Genomic DNA, 16491 nt, shown 5'->3' on the forward strand with positions numbered 1-16491 from the left:
AAAAGTGCAATTGGATGGAAATTTGATGCTATTTCTTTATCTCCCTTTTTAAACAATGGATTAACTTCAGCATATTTCAACCATTCAGGAAATATTCCACTGATAAATGACTGGTTACACAGATAGCTTAATATGTTACTAAACTCAGAATCACATTCTATAATTAACTTTGTTGATATTTCATCATACCCACTAGATGTTTTTGATTTTAAAGATTTTATGATGGACATTACTTCTGCTGGTGTAGTGAGGTCAAATTCATATAATGGTAGTTACTTGAAATGTTTGGTCTGAGGTATTGCATAGCAGCATCTACAGAAACTCACAACCCCATCATTTCAGTAACAGTTACAAAATGTTTGTTAAAAAGTTCTGTTCTGCAACACTATACATTTCTGTCACCAATGTATCATTTACTCTTAATGCTATTTGTCCCTCTTCATGTCTGGTTCTTTCGGTCCCCTCCTTTACTATATCCCATATTGTCTTTATTTTTTTATTTGATATGACTTTCTTTTCCTTCTAATATATGTGCTTTGATGCCCATATTACATTGTTTATTGCTTTGCAGTATTTAATGTAATGTGCTATAGCATCAACATCAGAACTGTTTAGAATTGACAGATACAGTTTTCTTTTTGTTTTACAAGATATATCTATTCCTTAAGTAATCCATGGCTTCTTTGTAGACTTTGCTCTTATCTTGGGGGGAAACAGTGTTCAAATAAGGTAAGCACTTTATACAGTAAGCAGATTGAGAAGGATGTAGGTTTCAGTAGTTATTCAGAGATGAAGAGGCTCGCATGGGATAGAGTAGCATGGAGAGCTGTATCAAACCAGTCTTAGGACTGAAGACCAGAACAACACCAGTCACCTTAGCCTTACCTAAAGCTCAGTACAGAGTCCTGTACTCAAGTGAAAAGTTGCTAACAAAGGTAATACAACAAATCTGAAATCTCCACAAATGCAGATGAAAATTAAAATGTCAAGCCACACAAAACTACTGAAGTGATCAACATGTTTTGATGGTATAACTGCAGATTTTCATTACAGAGGAAAAGAAATATTATATATACCACCTTCAGTCTACATTCTTGGAGGTCATACAGACCTTTCATCAAGATAAATCAATCATTTAATGGAAAATGAATTTTACAGGAAATCCTATGAGACAGAAGTGTGCCCATCCAAGCAAGAATAGTACTATTGTGGTATAGATGATATCCTATATGTTGATTGCAAAAAGAGTATTTGAGTCTGTTATCTTGAGGTTTGGATATTTTTTGATAAACCCCTGTCATTTCCAATAATGGAGTTCTTGCTGTAACTTCACTGTGGTTTTGTAAAATAGTAAAAGTTGGCCTGTGAGTACCAGGTGTGAGTTGTGCTTCGGTAGCTCAGTTGGTAGAGCACTTGCCCGCGAAAGGCAAAGGTCCCGAGTTCGAGTCTCGGTCGGGCACACAGTTTTAATCAGCCAGGAAGTTTCATATCAGCGCACACTCCGCTGCAGAGTGAAAATCTCATTCTGGAAACATCCCCCAGGCTGTGGCTAAGCCATGTCTCCACAGTATCCTTTCTTTCAGGAGTGCTAGTCTGCATGTTTCGCAGAAGAGCTTCTGTAAAGTTTGGAAGGTAGGAGACGGATACTGGCAGAAGTAAAGCTGTGAGTACCGGGCGTGAGTCGTGCTTTGGTAGCTCAGTTGGTAGAGCACTTGCCCGCGAAAGGCAAAGGTCCCGAGTTCGAGTCTCGGTCGGGCACACAGTTTTAATCAGCCAGGAAGTTTCATATCAGCGCACACTCCACTGCAGAGTGAAAATCTCATTCTGGAAACATCCCCCAGGCTGTGGCTAAGCCATGTCTCCACAGTATCCTTTCTTGCAGGAGTGCTAGTTCTGCAAGTTTCGCAGAAGAGCTTCTGTAAAGTTTGGAAGGTAGGAGACGAATACTGGCAGAAGTAAAGCTGTGAGTACCAGGCGTGAGTCGTGCTTCAGTAGCTCAGTTGGTAGAGCACTTGTCCGCGAAAGGCAAAGGTCACGAGTTCGAGTCTGGGTCGGGCACACAGTTTTAATCAGCCAGGAAGTTTCATATCAGCGCACACTCTGCTGCAGAGTGAAAATCTCATTCTGGAAACATCCCCCAGGCTGTGGCTAAGCCATGTCTCCACAGTATCCTTTCTTTCAGGAGTGCTAGTCTGCATGTTTCGCAGAAGAGCTTCTGTAAAATTTGGAAGGTAGGAGACAGATACTGGCAGAAGTAAAGCTGTGAGTACCGGGCGTGAGTCGTGCTTCGGTAGCTCAGTTGGTAGAGCACTTGCCCGCGAAAGGCAAAGGTCCCGAGTTCGAGTCTCGGTCGGACACACAGTTTTAATCAGCCAGGAAGTTTCATATCAGCGCACACTCCGCTGCAGAGTGAAAATCTCATTCTTGACTTCAGTATTATAATGAGTGAGTTTGCTTTGATCAAAGTAAGGAAATGTAAAGTAAAATTATAATAAAAATAATTTCTATTGAGCAATAGTTACTCAGTTTTTAATTATAACCCTTTTTGTTTCAAATGAATAATTTATGCATTATAAATAATGTGTGAGGTGCAAACAATATCTGTTCTTTCTTATACATCATACAAAAATCAATGTACAGTAGCCACCATAAACAGTAGGATATAGATTTTGTTTTACCTTCACCTTTTTTAAAAAAATTTTATAATTTGTAATTTAGTAATACAGTGTAAGGACACTTCAGCTATCAAGATAGTAGCAGTAAATTTTCAGAGTGTTCGGAATAAAGTTCCTGAATCTACTACCCTCCAGGAAGCGTGTGGCGCACCAATTATTCTCGGGATTGAGACCTGGCTGAACCCTGACATAGGAAGTTCTGAAATATTTAGTGAGGGTTGAAACATGAATCGGTAAGACAGATTAGACACCGTAGGAGGTGGTGTCTTCATTGCAGTTGACAAAAATATTTTATCTGCTGAGTTTGAAGTAGAGTGTGATTGTGAAGTTATCTGGACACTTTTAACAGGGCCAGGAAAAACAAAGTTAATTGTTGGGTGTTATTACTTGCCACCAGGTTCCACCATGACGGTTCTAGAATCATTCATTGCGAGTCTACACTCTGTATTGCGGAAGTACCTGGATCATGCTATATTAGTCGGAGGCGACTTCAACCTAACTAGTATAGACTGGTATGTCTATGGATTCATTACAGGTGGTACAGACAAGCCATCGTGTGAATTACTTTTGAACACATTATCCGAAAACTGTCTTGAGCAGCTAAATTGACAGCCAACGCATAATTGAAATCTTTTAGCTCTGGTAGCCACAAACAGACCAGACCACATCGATGGTGTCAGTGTTGAGACAGGGATTAGTGATCGTGATGTTGTTATTACGACTATGGTTACGAAAGTTAAAAAGTCGCTCGGTCAAGAAGGCTAGGAGAGTATTCTTACTAGAAATAGCAGATACGCAGTTGTTAGCACCCCACGTAGTAAATAAATCGACTTCATGTACTTCTGGTACAATGGACGTGGAAGAATTATGGGCAAATTTTAAATGCATTGTAAATCATGCATTCGACAAGTATGTGCCGAAAAAGTGGGTTGCCGATGGAAAAGACCCACTGTGATTTAACAGCGCAATTCGGAGAATGCTCAGGAAGCAAAGGCAGTTACACTTGCGGTACAAACAAGATCGGGAGAATGTGGACAGGCAAAAGTTAGTAGAGATTCGTACTGTTGTAAAAAGAACGATGCACGAAGCATACAGCCACTACCACCATCATACCTTAGCAAAAGATCTTGCTGAAAACCCAAGGAAATTCTGGCCTTACATAAAATCGGTAAGTGGGTCGAAGGCTTCCGTCCAGTCACTCACTGATCAGTCTGACCTTTCAACAGAAGACAGCAAAACGAAAGCTGAAATTTTAAATTTAGCATTTGAGAAATCTTTCACCCAGGAGGATCATACAAACATACCGCCGTTTGAGTCTCATACAGATTCCCGTATGGAGGACATAGTAATAGACATCCCTGGGGTTGTGAAGCAGCTGAATGGGTTGAAAATAAATAAATCGCCAGGTTCTGTTGGGATTCGAATTCGGTTTTACAGAGAGTACTCTACTGCATTGGCTCCTTACTTAGGTTGCATTTATCACGAATCTCTTGCTCAACGTAAAGTCCCAAGCGACTGGAAAAAAGCATAGGTGATGCCTGTATATAAGAAGGGTAGAAGGACAGATCCTCAAAATTACAGACCAATATCCTTAACATTGTTTTGCTGCAGGATTCTCGAACATAAACTCAATTCGAATATAATGAATTTCCTTGAGACAGAGAAGTTGCTATCCATGCATCAATATGCCTTTCCAAAGCATCGCTCCTTCAAAATGCAACTCGCCCTTTTTCACATGATATCTTCCAAACCATGGATGAAGGGTATCAGACGGATGCCATATTCCTTGACTTCCAGAAAGCGTTTGACTGAGTGCCCTACTGCAGACTCCTATCTAAGGTACGAGCATATGGGATTGGTTCCCAAATATGTGAGTGGCTCGAAGACCTCTTAAATAATAGAACCCAGTACATTGTCCACGATGGTGAGTGTTCATTGGAGGTGAGGGTATCATCTGGAGTGCCCCAGGGAAGTTTGGTAGGTCTGCTGCTGTTTTCTATCTACATAAATGATCTTTTGGATAGGGTGGATAGCAATGTGCAGCTGTTTGCTGATGATGCTGTAGGGTATGGGAAGGTGTCGTCGTTGAGTGACTGTAGTAGGATACAAGATGACTTGGACAGGATTTGTTGTTGCTGTAAAGAATGGCAGCAAACTCTAAATATAGATAAATGTAAATTAATGCAGATGAATAGGATAAAGAATGTTTGAATACTCCATTAGTAGTGTAGCGTATGACACAGCCACGTCGATTAAATATTTGGGTGTAACATTGCAAAGGGATATGAAGTGGGACAGGCATGTAATGGCAGTTGGGGGAAGGCGGATAGTTGTCTTCGGTTCATTGGTAGAATTTTGGAAAGATGTGGTTTGTCTGTAAAGGAGACTGCTTATAAAACACTAATACGACCTATTCTTGAGTACTGTTTGAGCGTTTGGGATCCCCATCACGTCAGATTGAGGTAAGACATAGAAGCAATTCAGAGCCGGGCTGCTAGATTTGTTACTGGTGGATTTGATCATCATGTGAGTGTTACAGAAATGCTTCAGGAACTCGAGTGGGAGTCTCTGGAGAAAAGGGGGTGTTCTTTTCGTGAATCGCTACTGAGGAAATTTAGAGAAGCGGCATTTGAGGCTGACTACCGTACAGTTTTATTGCTGCCAATTTATATTTCACAGAAAGGCCACAAAGATAAGATTAGGGCTCATACAGAGGCATATAGGCAGTCATTTTTCCCTCGTTCTGTTTGGGAGTGGAACATGGAGAGAAGATGCTATTTGTGGTACGAGGTACCCTCTGCCACTCACTGTATGGTGGATTGAGGAGTATGTATGTAGATGTAGATGATGCAATAATAGTTTGTTTAAGTAATGATTTATAATAATGCTTCATTTTTATTAAACCTACATAGAAAATTATGAAATTCACTGACTTACCCTGGAAATAATGCAGAAAGACAGTTTTCTTGGGAGATGGTGATTAGGGTGTGGGAGGGTGGGAGCTTTGTTTTGGCACATAAGTTTGGCATTAACCAATATCATCACTGTGTGGACACTACATTCTAATACCAGATGAATCCCATACAAAATGTTTGTGAAGAGCCCTTGATGGCGTCCACATTTAGCATGACATGAGAGAACATTTTAAGATCTTTGTAAATGAAAATTGGGAAATGTGGGTTGTTTCTGTGGAGGGATACTGTGTATGAAGAGAAATGCAGTTCTTTATCTCCTATATAAGAAGGGAGGATCTCAGTGTTGGTAGCTGTTGGTAGGTGATGGTATGATGATGTATAAAATCAGATATATCTACCACATTACAAAGAAGGAGCTCTGAAACTGATGGCCCTGGTCCATCACTATATTTCTCAGGCAGCCAAACTGTGAGATTCATGTCATGAGAAAGGTTTGTGTGACCATATCTGCCAAAATATCCATAATGGATACTGCTTCCACTCAGTAGGTGGGCCTATTAGTAGCCAAAAATATATTCTAAGAGCCTTGCACAGCGATGAGATTTCTAACCGGGTTGATCTGAATGTGAGAAAAATGTTGTGTAGGCTCCTTGGAGGAACCACTAGTTTTGTGGATACAGTATCCCATCTTAGCAGATAGGCAAACCAAACAAGTCTTTAATGACAACCTGCCATCACACCTCACACATGGCCACACAAATCTGTCAGTACCAATTCATATGGTGCTGCTGGCTCCACGATGTGCAAGTCCATGGATGGTATTAAAGACTTGTTTCCTAAAACACATCAGAACTAAAGGGCTTAAACGTTCTTCAGAAATATCACAGTACACAAGGAAACTGGCCATTGTTAACTTCTGTAGGTGTAACCCCATATTATGTATCTTGATAAGTTCTGCATCTACAGAGCAGTGTCTCGCACTGTAGTCAGTTGCATAAAGTCAAGGCCTGTAGAAGTCACATTTATTCTAGAGAAATAATCAGCTATAACATTATCAGCACCTCATACGTCACAGACATCAGTAGTATACTGACCAATAAATTCCAGATGGTGGAACTGTGTAAGTGAGAAAGAGTGACAAGAGGTGCTGAAGGCAATGAAACCAATGTGCGAATGGTAAAAACTGTGAATTTAAGCACTTCTGCATTCGGTCTGAAATGCTTAACGGCTTCATAGACTACCAAAAATTCCATTCCACAGGAACTTCATTTTGTTTGTGACTCTTACAGTTTTCTGGCAAATAACACTGGTGGCTGCCATGTATCACTTACTTGCTGTTCTAGGCCCACTATTATCATGGTCTGGCCATCATTAACTACAATAGTTAGAGGTACAGAGGGAGTAGGATATGCTATAAGCACTGCATCCAATAAGAAGGCCTTGACCTTGTTGAATGCTGATTGCATCTCTGGAGTCCATGTGATAGGGCATTATCCTCTTGAAGTTGGGCTTGAGAGGTTGTGGTGTGGGGGAGATGGTAGCTCTAGAAGTTTGCCATACCCAAAAAATAGTACAAGAGGCTCAGACTGAGTCAATTCAACCTTATTTTGTAAAGGCAAAATGCCAGAAGAGGTAACTGGGTGATCTTTCTGCCTGAGCAGACATTTGTCTCTATTGATTCGCATCCTGTAATGTGACAATCTATGAAAAATGAACTGATATGTTTGTCAGATTCCATAGCAAAATTTGAAAAAATCAACACATTTTTGATACACATGAAACAGAAGGGCAAGCCATGAAGCACTTCACTGATGAAACACTGCCACGTGTGTGCTGCGTTCTTAAGACCAAACTGTGTTCAGATGTTTTAGAAGAGTCCAAAAGGTGTGGCAACTTCTGTCTTTGGTAGATCTGTCAGTTCCACTGAAATCTGGTGATATGCTATTTGGAAATCAATAATGCTGAACAGCTGAGCACGTGGTAATACAGCTGTAAAGTTATGGAGGTGTGGAATGGGGTGACAGTAAGGAGTCATGTGCACACTTTTGAGGTGCCAACCTGTGGATTTTGGAAGCAACTGGTGGTCCTGGCATAGTAAAAATGTGGTTTCTGGTGCTGTGCAGTGTCCTAGGGAGGGGTACAGTAGCTGTTTCATTTTGTGCAGGTCACCCATGTAGCAATGTCATCTTGTAACATTGAAAATATGAGCCTTAGACATCCTGAATCTGTTAATTTGAGTACGTAACACATCATCGTCCACAATAATGCATATTTTTCTTCCTTCAAGGTTGGTACTCTCCCAAGTAATTCACTAAAACTGTTCCCTATGGTAAGATTTTTTTAAGAAAGACAGTTCTATATTGATGGGTAAACATTCAGACATCGCTCAGTGGGTGCTGTATCCAGAAATGCTGTATTTTCAGTTTGTGAGCAATATGTGAATAGCTGGTTTCTCTATAACTGTCTCACTGTTCATATAGAGTTTGCCCTTCTTTAAAGACATGTCCGTGAGAAAATGGTGGAAAGAAGAACAGGGTCAGTGACATCAGCAATCAGAAATGTTCACTGCAAGATCTTTGTGAATCCCAAACCCATGACCTCACTACATTGTCTGAAAGTAAGTATCTTTGAGTTATTCACAGCAGTGAGCCAGAAGATCACTCTTCATATTTTGCTGATAGTACACTGAATGCAGTCCAGAGTTGATTGAAAATTACACTGCAGTTTTCCTTGACATACAAGCAGTGTGGTGTAATAAAACTCTTAACAGTGGAATGTCAGCCAGACATGCCTGGTAGAGTGAGAAATCTACCTTCTTGTGACTAAGTTCCACAGCTTACATTAGCCCATATGAAACACAAATTCTTGTAGTGCTGTGCTGTAGGCTCTTTACATGAGACTGGTCAGTCATGCTGATACTCAGTCATTGTCTTCATTTGATTAGTTGCATAGAGAGGTGCATCTTTTAGCCAGCCATCCAAAGTGAAAATGATACCAACACTGTCTAAAGTGCTGACATCATGGTGAGTGCTGCATAGTCTGGTAGGCTGGGGGCTACTGGGATCAGTGGAACTAGCAGGAATAGCTGTTGGAGAGTGCTGTACTGAGCTAACTAGTTCTGCCAGTGGAAGCTGCTCCCTTCTACCAGCCTCCAGTGTAGCTGCAATTGCGATGCCATTTTCAGTTAGTGGGTTTCCACTTGCAGTATCATGTAACAGTGTACTATATATTTCGTCAGCAATGAGTAACTGAAGTCCAAATTTGAAGTGTTGACCAAAGGAAGTCACTGTTTTAGCACTGCAGGGCACACTTCAAATTTGGACACTAAAGACCAGAAATGATGCCAGAATATAGTAAGCAATTTGTCAATGATAACTTCACTTGTCAAGACTTCTTGTATTTAAAGGTCTGTTGGTTTACACACTCACCAAAATGTGTTGTCTTTAAGGTGTGTGTATTTGCACAGCTGTGGAGTGTCAAGCATATCAGACAATAACAGCAAGGTTTGAGAATCTACAATGATCAGAAAAAATTGAAGGCTCTTGATACCATAGAGGGAAATGAAAGTTCTAGGATCTGGAAGCATCTGGTTGTTGCAGCACATGTGACGGATGCCGCATTTTCCTCAAAACAAGAAACTGAGCACCCTGCTCCAAATTAATTTTGAAAGTACTAATACTTTGCACATGAAGACTTAAGAAAAGAAGTTTAACTCTATCAATGTCCCATCAAGACACCAAAATCTTTGTAGATATTGAAATGATTTATTTTCCAAATGGCAGACAAGCATGACTAACTACACAAAGTACCACATAATAAGCCTGTGGAGTTGTGCATAATTAGTCACAATTTGTTTCTAACTGTGGAGACCATGTGCTGCCACAGATGTACATACATCATTTCTAGTACAAGTCTTAAAGACTGTTAATGTGACATAACAATACTTATAGTGTATTGCTGAAGATGAGTATGTAGCCCCGTATTACCTCAGCATAATAAAAGTGAAACTAAACCTATGGATCTTATGTCAACATTTTTGTCATGAAATTGAAGTTCCTGAGTTTAGTTCAAGCTGCTGAGTTACAAGTGTATAAAAAGATTTATGAAAACTCTAATTTCATCTAATTTTGATTCACATAATTTTACATTTTAGTTAAACCCAGTAAATTTTATAAGATGACAGATGGGCTTCCTCTCCTTTACAGCCTCCTTCAGGTCATGTTTTAGTAATAACATTACATATATCAGAAAAGAGAATGCAGGTTATACTCTAATTGTCTACTTCCATATAAAGATATCCTTCTGGCTCAGTTGTCATCCACATACGTGCCACCTGGAATAATAGTTTAAAATATAGTTACTGTGACTATGATACCAGGAGTTCATTAATCACACCAATCTAGTTACTGTAAGATATGGTTTATATGTTTGTATCAGTGTTAACATTTTCAGTTAACAATGCTATTGATAACACTATGCCATCCACACACTTTCTTATTCACTTCACGTTTCATTTGAAACAAAGCTCTTACTCTTTGGGTCAAATATGAGGGTGGGAACGTAAATAATGGCAACCTTTTATTTACAACCGATACTAAGGAGTTACAGGTTTGCATCTGTTACTGTTGTTCAAAGTAGTCACCAGCATTGTGTAGAACTCATTGCCAGCAGCGTAGTATACCGTTAGCAGAGCATGTTCTGTTGATGGTGCGAATGGAGTGGTCTACTGCCTGTCAAGTCTCTCAAATTCTATGGTGTACAAGACTCTGCATTGGCAGTAATTGAATCATACCTAAACAATAGGAAGCAGTTTGCTTCTGTCGGAAACAAAGACTCACAATTGCTAGATGTTAAGACAGGAGTTCCACAAGGTTCTGTCCTTGGGCCCTTCCTTTTTATAATTGCAGTCAATGATTTACCCCATTGTATCCCCAATACTGTTATCTGTTATGCTGATGACACAACTTTGCTTGCTCAGCATGAGAACATTTCAGTTCTGGAAGATATGATGCGAGATGGCCTGGAAGCGGCACTAAATTGGTTCTCATCAAATACACTGCTTTGCAATCCTGATAAAAACCAGCAGATTATACTTGGATTGTCAAAAGAGATAGAGGTGAAAGCAGTTAAAATTCTAGGAATTCATGTAGATTCTAAGTTAACGTGGGAAACACACATCAACCATATCTGCACAAAATTGTCTGGAGTTATGTATTTAATGTGGAAACTGAGAAGCCTAGTGACGAAAGAATATTTAAGAGTTTTTTATTTTGGACTTTTTCAGTCACATATAGAATATGGACTGCTGATATGGGGACACTCTCTTCACATCACTGAAGTTCTAAAAATTCAGAAGAAAGTGATAAGGGCAATGAGCAATTCTGGTAGATTAGAGCACTGCCGGCCACAGTTCATTCAGCTGAAAATATTAACAGTTATTAATCTTTATATATACACCTCAGCATTGTATGCAAAAAACAATATAGCAGATTTCGAAATGAGAGAAAACATACACCACCATAATACCAGAGGCAAAACAAAATTAGACATACCTAGGCACAGGCTGACAAGAACAGGAAATGCCCATCTAATCAATAGTATAAAAATATTTAATAAACTTCCATTTTCTTCTCGGTCGGCTCACATAAGTATCTTCAGGAGCAAGCTACTAAAATGGTTACTAATCAATCCTTTTTACAATATAACAGAATTTATGAATATAAAATCAATTGACATTAATTTTTAAGAATTTCATTATGTGATGTCACTGAATGTATTTATCTTATGTTATGGTGTATGTTAGCATCTATGGGTACTATTTGCAATGTTCATTTAGCTTTAATATATTATTCAAGGAAAGTGTTATATTATATCCATGTAAATTGCCTATTCCACCTCTGGTGGTCAATGGTGAATAAAGAATATGAATATGAATGAATATGAATATGAATATGGAACAATTCTGAAGAGAATGCCACGAAATGGTTCCTTCATCTTTGGAATCAAACCTAAGCCACAAGGACTTTAGTACATGGAGTACGGTGGATTGTACAATACTTCCCAGTCCCATCGACAGAACAGAGCAGCCACAGCTTGCACTGTATGCGCCCGCGCATTGATGTGCAATATGATGGGTGGTTTGCAGAGAAAGTGTCGCCAATTCTTTCGCAAAACTGCTCGCAGGTGATACTCCAAAAATGAACAGTAATACTGTGCATTGATGGTCTGCTGTGGAGGAATGTAATGCATTATGATAACACCATCACAGTTGAACATGAGAATCACCATAACTTTAGACTGCTCCATTTCCACCATCAACAGAACAGGCTCTGCTAACAGTATACTATGCCATCCACATCACTAGCAAAGGGTTCTACACAATGCTGGTGACTACTTTGAAGGACAGTGACAGGTGCAAACATGTAACTCTCTTGTATGAGTTGTGAATAAATACACTCCTGAAAATTGAAATAAGAACACCATGAATTCATTGTCCCAGGAAGGGGAAACTTTATTGACACATTCCTGGGGTCAGATACATCACATGATCACACTGACAGAACCACAGGCACATAGACACAGGCAACAGAGCATGCACAATGTCGGCACTAGTACAGTGTATATCCACCTTTCGCTTCAATGCAGGCTGCTATTCTCCCATGGAGACGATCGTAGAGATGCTGGATGTAGTCCTGTGGAACGGCTTGCCATGCCATTTCCACCTGGCGCCTCACTTGGATCAGCGTTTGTGCTGGACATGCAGACCGCGTGAGACGACGCTTCATCCAGTCCCAAACATGCTCAATGGGGGACAGATCCGGAGATCTTGCTGGCCAGGGTAGTTGACTTACACCTTCTAGAGCACGTTGGGTGGCACGGGATACATGCGGACGTGCATTGTCTTGTTGGAACAGCAAGTTCCCTTGCCGGTCTAGGAATGGTAGAACGATGGGTTCGATGACGGTTTGGTTGTACCGTGCACTATTCAGTGTCCCCTCAACGATCACCAGAGGTGTACGGCCAGTGTAGGAGATCGCTCCCCACACCTTGATGCCGGGTGTTGGTCCTGTGTGCCTCGGTCGTATGCAGTCCTGATTGTGGCGCTCACCTGCACGGCGCCAAACACGCATACGACCATCATTGGCACCAAGGCAGAAGCGACTCTCATCGCTGAAGACGACACGTCTCCATTCGTCCCTCCATTCATGCCTGTCGCGACACCACTGGAGGCGGGCTGCACGATGTTGGGGCGTGAGCGGAAGACGGCCTAACGGTGTGCGGGACCATAGCCCAGCTTCATGGAGATGGTTGCGAATGGTCCTCGCCGATACCCCAGGAGCAACAGTGTCCCCAATTTTCTGGGAAGTGGCGGTGCGGTCCCCTACGGCACTGCGTAGGATCCTACGGTCTTGGCATGCATCCGTGCATCGCTGCGGTCCGGTCCCAGGTTGACAGGCACGTGCACCTTCCGCTGACCACTGGCAACAACATCGATGTACTGTGGAGACCTCACGCCCCACGTGTTGAGCAATTCGGCGGTACGTCCACCTGGACTCCCGCATGCCCACTATACGCCCTTGCTCAAAGTCCGGCAACTGCACTTACGGTTCACGTCCATGCTGTCGCGGCATGCTACCAGTGTTAAAGACTGCGATAGAGCTCCGTATACCACGGCAAACTGGCTGACACTGACGGCGGCGGTGCACAAATGCTGCTCAGCTAGCGCCATTCGACGGCCAACACCACGGTTCCTGGTGTGTCCGCTGTGCCGTGCGTGTGATCATTGCTTGTACAGCCCTCTCGCAGTGTCCGGAGCAAGTATGGTGGGTCTGACACACCGGTGTCAATGTGTTCTTTTTTCCATTTCCAGGAGTGTAGTTTCCACTATTTATGTTAAACCCCTCATAAATCTTATAGTGAGAATATCTCAACAACACAAAATATGTAAACACCTCATGGATTAGGCCTTAAGCTGACTGCTGCCTACAAGGCAGTACTAGGAGCAATCTATGACCATTGGACATGTAATTGGCATGTTGCCAATCCCTCCTGCCATTATTGGTAGTGGATGGATCCTTGTGAAGCCACTGCTTCTTTATTCAAGCAGCTCCTTACTTGGCCTTATGAGTCTGAGTGGACCCTGTTACAGACCTCCCAACGCCACAAAAAAATCTGAGGAAGGACCAAAAATCAAACTTGAGTCCTTCTGCACCAAAGGCAATGACACTAACTGTCTGTCTAGAGATCAAGTAATTAGAATTATTTTTTTTATCGTACAATTATCTCTATCATCATCCACACAGAAACACAAAATTCATTTACTGCTTGTTTTCCTTCCACTAAAGGATGCAGAATTATATTTCAAGGTAAGTCCTTGTATTCTCAGATGATGTTATTCACATGGCAATGAGGCATCCAGAAGAGCAGGTATGTCATTTTGTAATGTATGTCTGAAATATTATTCAAGTGCACCAGAAATGTAACTCTTGCATCCCTTTAATTCCATCATTACATTCCTGGTTCATCACATAAATGCAATTCAAGAGAACTGCAAGAATCAGTCAGTAGGAACTAATTTAATAACTGATTGCCTATTGAATAATTGGTCATTAATGCATATTATAATTTTCACATTACAATTCACATTTGATTTAGAGTGGACTTGCTACAGAAATCTCAGTTTTTCAAATTTATAACGAAAATCTTTCTGGGGACACATTCTTTTATTTTGTTCAACAGTTTTCTCAGTACCTTAAATAAAACCTTTTGTTGTATTCTGTTACTGAAACATACTACAGAAACTCATTGCATCTAGTACCAGTATGTCTCCAAATATACGGGGTACATTAATGTATAATTTAATGGCATTGTCAAACTATTTTCAAGAAATGAGTTTCTTCACAGAAAGTTGTATCTGACTGAAATAATGAGTTTTGTGGCAGATGAAGGATACAACTTATCCTTCCAAACTAACGTATTTGGTGGTTTAGGCATAAGTTGACTTTGACAGTATTATTTGTGTATGTGTGTGTGTGTGTGTGTGTGTTTTAATGGCTAGCATATTATCTCAATAACAGTGAGAAAATCGTCACTTGGAGAGAGTATATCCCATTAACATAACTAAGCTGACACTCAAAACAGTATAGTTCAATGGATTAAACATACATAGCCTATGATGGAGGAGTTAAGTCATCTACTATCACTCAGTAAGATAGAGTTGAAGTAAGAGTCGATTAATTTATTTTACTGACAGCATGAAGTACCTGGCATTTATGTGATGTATTTTAATATGTAAATCTAATTATCTGAATGGTGGTATTGTAATGCATTCATTGTTATATAAACTAATGTATGTCTGCTTCATATGTAATTTATTGGTCTTAATATATTTGTGAAGATCCGTGATATAACTGTCAAATATTTCATACTTCCTTTTCAACAACTGAAGTAACTAGTACATGTTTACTTCTCTAGGTTGCTGTTGTACCAACAGAATATGGACATGCATTTCATATAGAAGTTATAGATGAGGGTAAAGTATATGGATGGAGATTTAAGACAGAGCCTGAAGAGAAGCAACAGTTTCTTTTAGGAAATTTGTGTGGCCACCTTGTTCAGTTCAAGGAACATCCATTTGTAGGATTTTAAAATAAATGCATTTTGTGTGCAGGTTATGTTGCTTTCCTGTTATATCACACACCAAAATTATATATGACCATTGTGTGTAGTTTTGAGCAACAAATACATTCTGGTATCTTCCGTTTTTTGCATTCACTTAAGTTACAAAGTATTATTTAAAGTACATCTGTCTATGAGTGTTATTTGAAAATTCATCTAATTTTTTAGCTCTGTGCCTCCAGTGTGAGATATAATAACACTTGCGTGCTCCAACAGTAGCTTTCAACAGATTAATTGTATGTTTGTTGTTTTGTTATTTTTTTTCCAAAGTTATCTTTAAGGTTTCTTATGATATTGTAATTGCTGACACATTTTTATGAATATGTGATTAAATTTTTATGAGCAAATAAATGGGAACAGGTTATTGACACTTTGATGATTGTACTAGTGTTTAATATGCAGTGAGCTATGATATTTATGGATTTAAAAAGGCCATTATTGATGCACATGATTTTCTTGTAGCTTACCATGTAGCAGCAGGTTAATTGGGGACACCCTTTTTTCGGTACACTACATAAATTTACTTACTTTTAAAGAATTATCATGTAAATCCATGCTGCAAGTATGTAAGCAACTGAAATTCGTATAAAAAGCAATAAAAAGGACTGTAACTGATATTTGGGCTGTTGTCTCTTAAGGAGGTTTTAATTTATGAGTTGATTTATCCAGCTTCTGATTCACTCGAGTGAAAGATTTAGTTTGACTATATCTCTCCTAATCTTGATTGATTTTTCTAATTCCACTTTTCCAATAATATACATGAATAATATCACATCCTTAACTAATTATCAGAAAGCTCATCCATTTAATTATTAATGCCACTGGCTGATGAAGTAGTTTTCTGTTGCAATGAAATTCTTGAAGTAAAACGTTTCTGAAAGTAAGAGCAGTAAATTTTCTGACATAGTAATGTAAATGTTCCTTTATCATTGTCAAAGACTTTAAGTTTTGTGTGTAAGGGACAACACCTAATTAAAGCCACCTTTTGTGGCATATTATAAGGTTCATGTGCTCCAGTGAGACTTTTGCCCATGCAAGTAATAGCAATGTACAGCTTCCAGCAATACCAATCAGGCTGAATACATTTGAAAAGAGAGGGTGACAAATTTTGTCCCACATCACTGTGACTGAAGTGATCATTGGGTGTCCCCACCTCAGCTATGTGTGTGATGTCTGTTCATTCTGTCATCTCCAAAAGAACCAACCCCATTGTGACCCTGCAG

At 39.9% G+C, this 16491-nt stretch overlaps 1 protein-coding gene and 1 non-coding gene across 2 annotated transcripts in view; both read left to right on the top strand.

Annotated features, from left to right (window-relative positions):
* The window catches only part of LOC126298983 (Bardet-Biedl syndrome 5 protein homolog), a 60615-nt gene extending 44799 nt beyond the window's left edge, over positions 1 to 15816 (top strand). Inside the window, exon 7 of the mRNA XM_049990606.1 lies at positions 15065 to 15816. Coding sequence (XP_049846563.1) covers positions 15065 to 15238 — 174 coding nt within the window. The 3' untranslated portion in view covers positions 15239 to 15816. The remainder of the gene's footprint in view (positions 1 to 15064) is intronic.
* Trnas-cga (transfer RNA serine (anticodon CGA)) lies at positions 2285 to 2359 on the top strand. Its single transcript has one exon. It is a non-coding gene; the product is annotated as a tRNA-Ser (tRNA).
* Positions 15817 to 16491: the final 675 nt, after the last annotated feature.

This window comes from Schistocerca gregaria, chromosome X (assembly GCF_023897955.1).
Source record: "Schistocerca gregaria isolate iqSchGreg1 chromosome X, iqSchGreg1.2, whole genome shotgun sequence".
NCBI classification, from domain to species: Eukaryota; Metazoa; Arthropoda; class Insecta; order Orthoptera; family Acrididae; genus Schistocerca; species Schistocerca gregaria.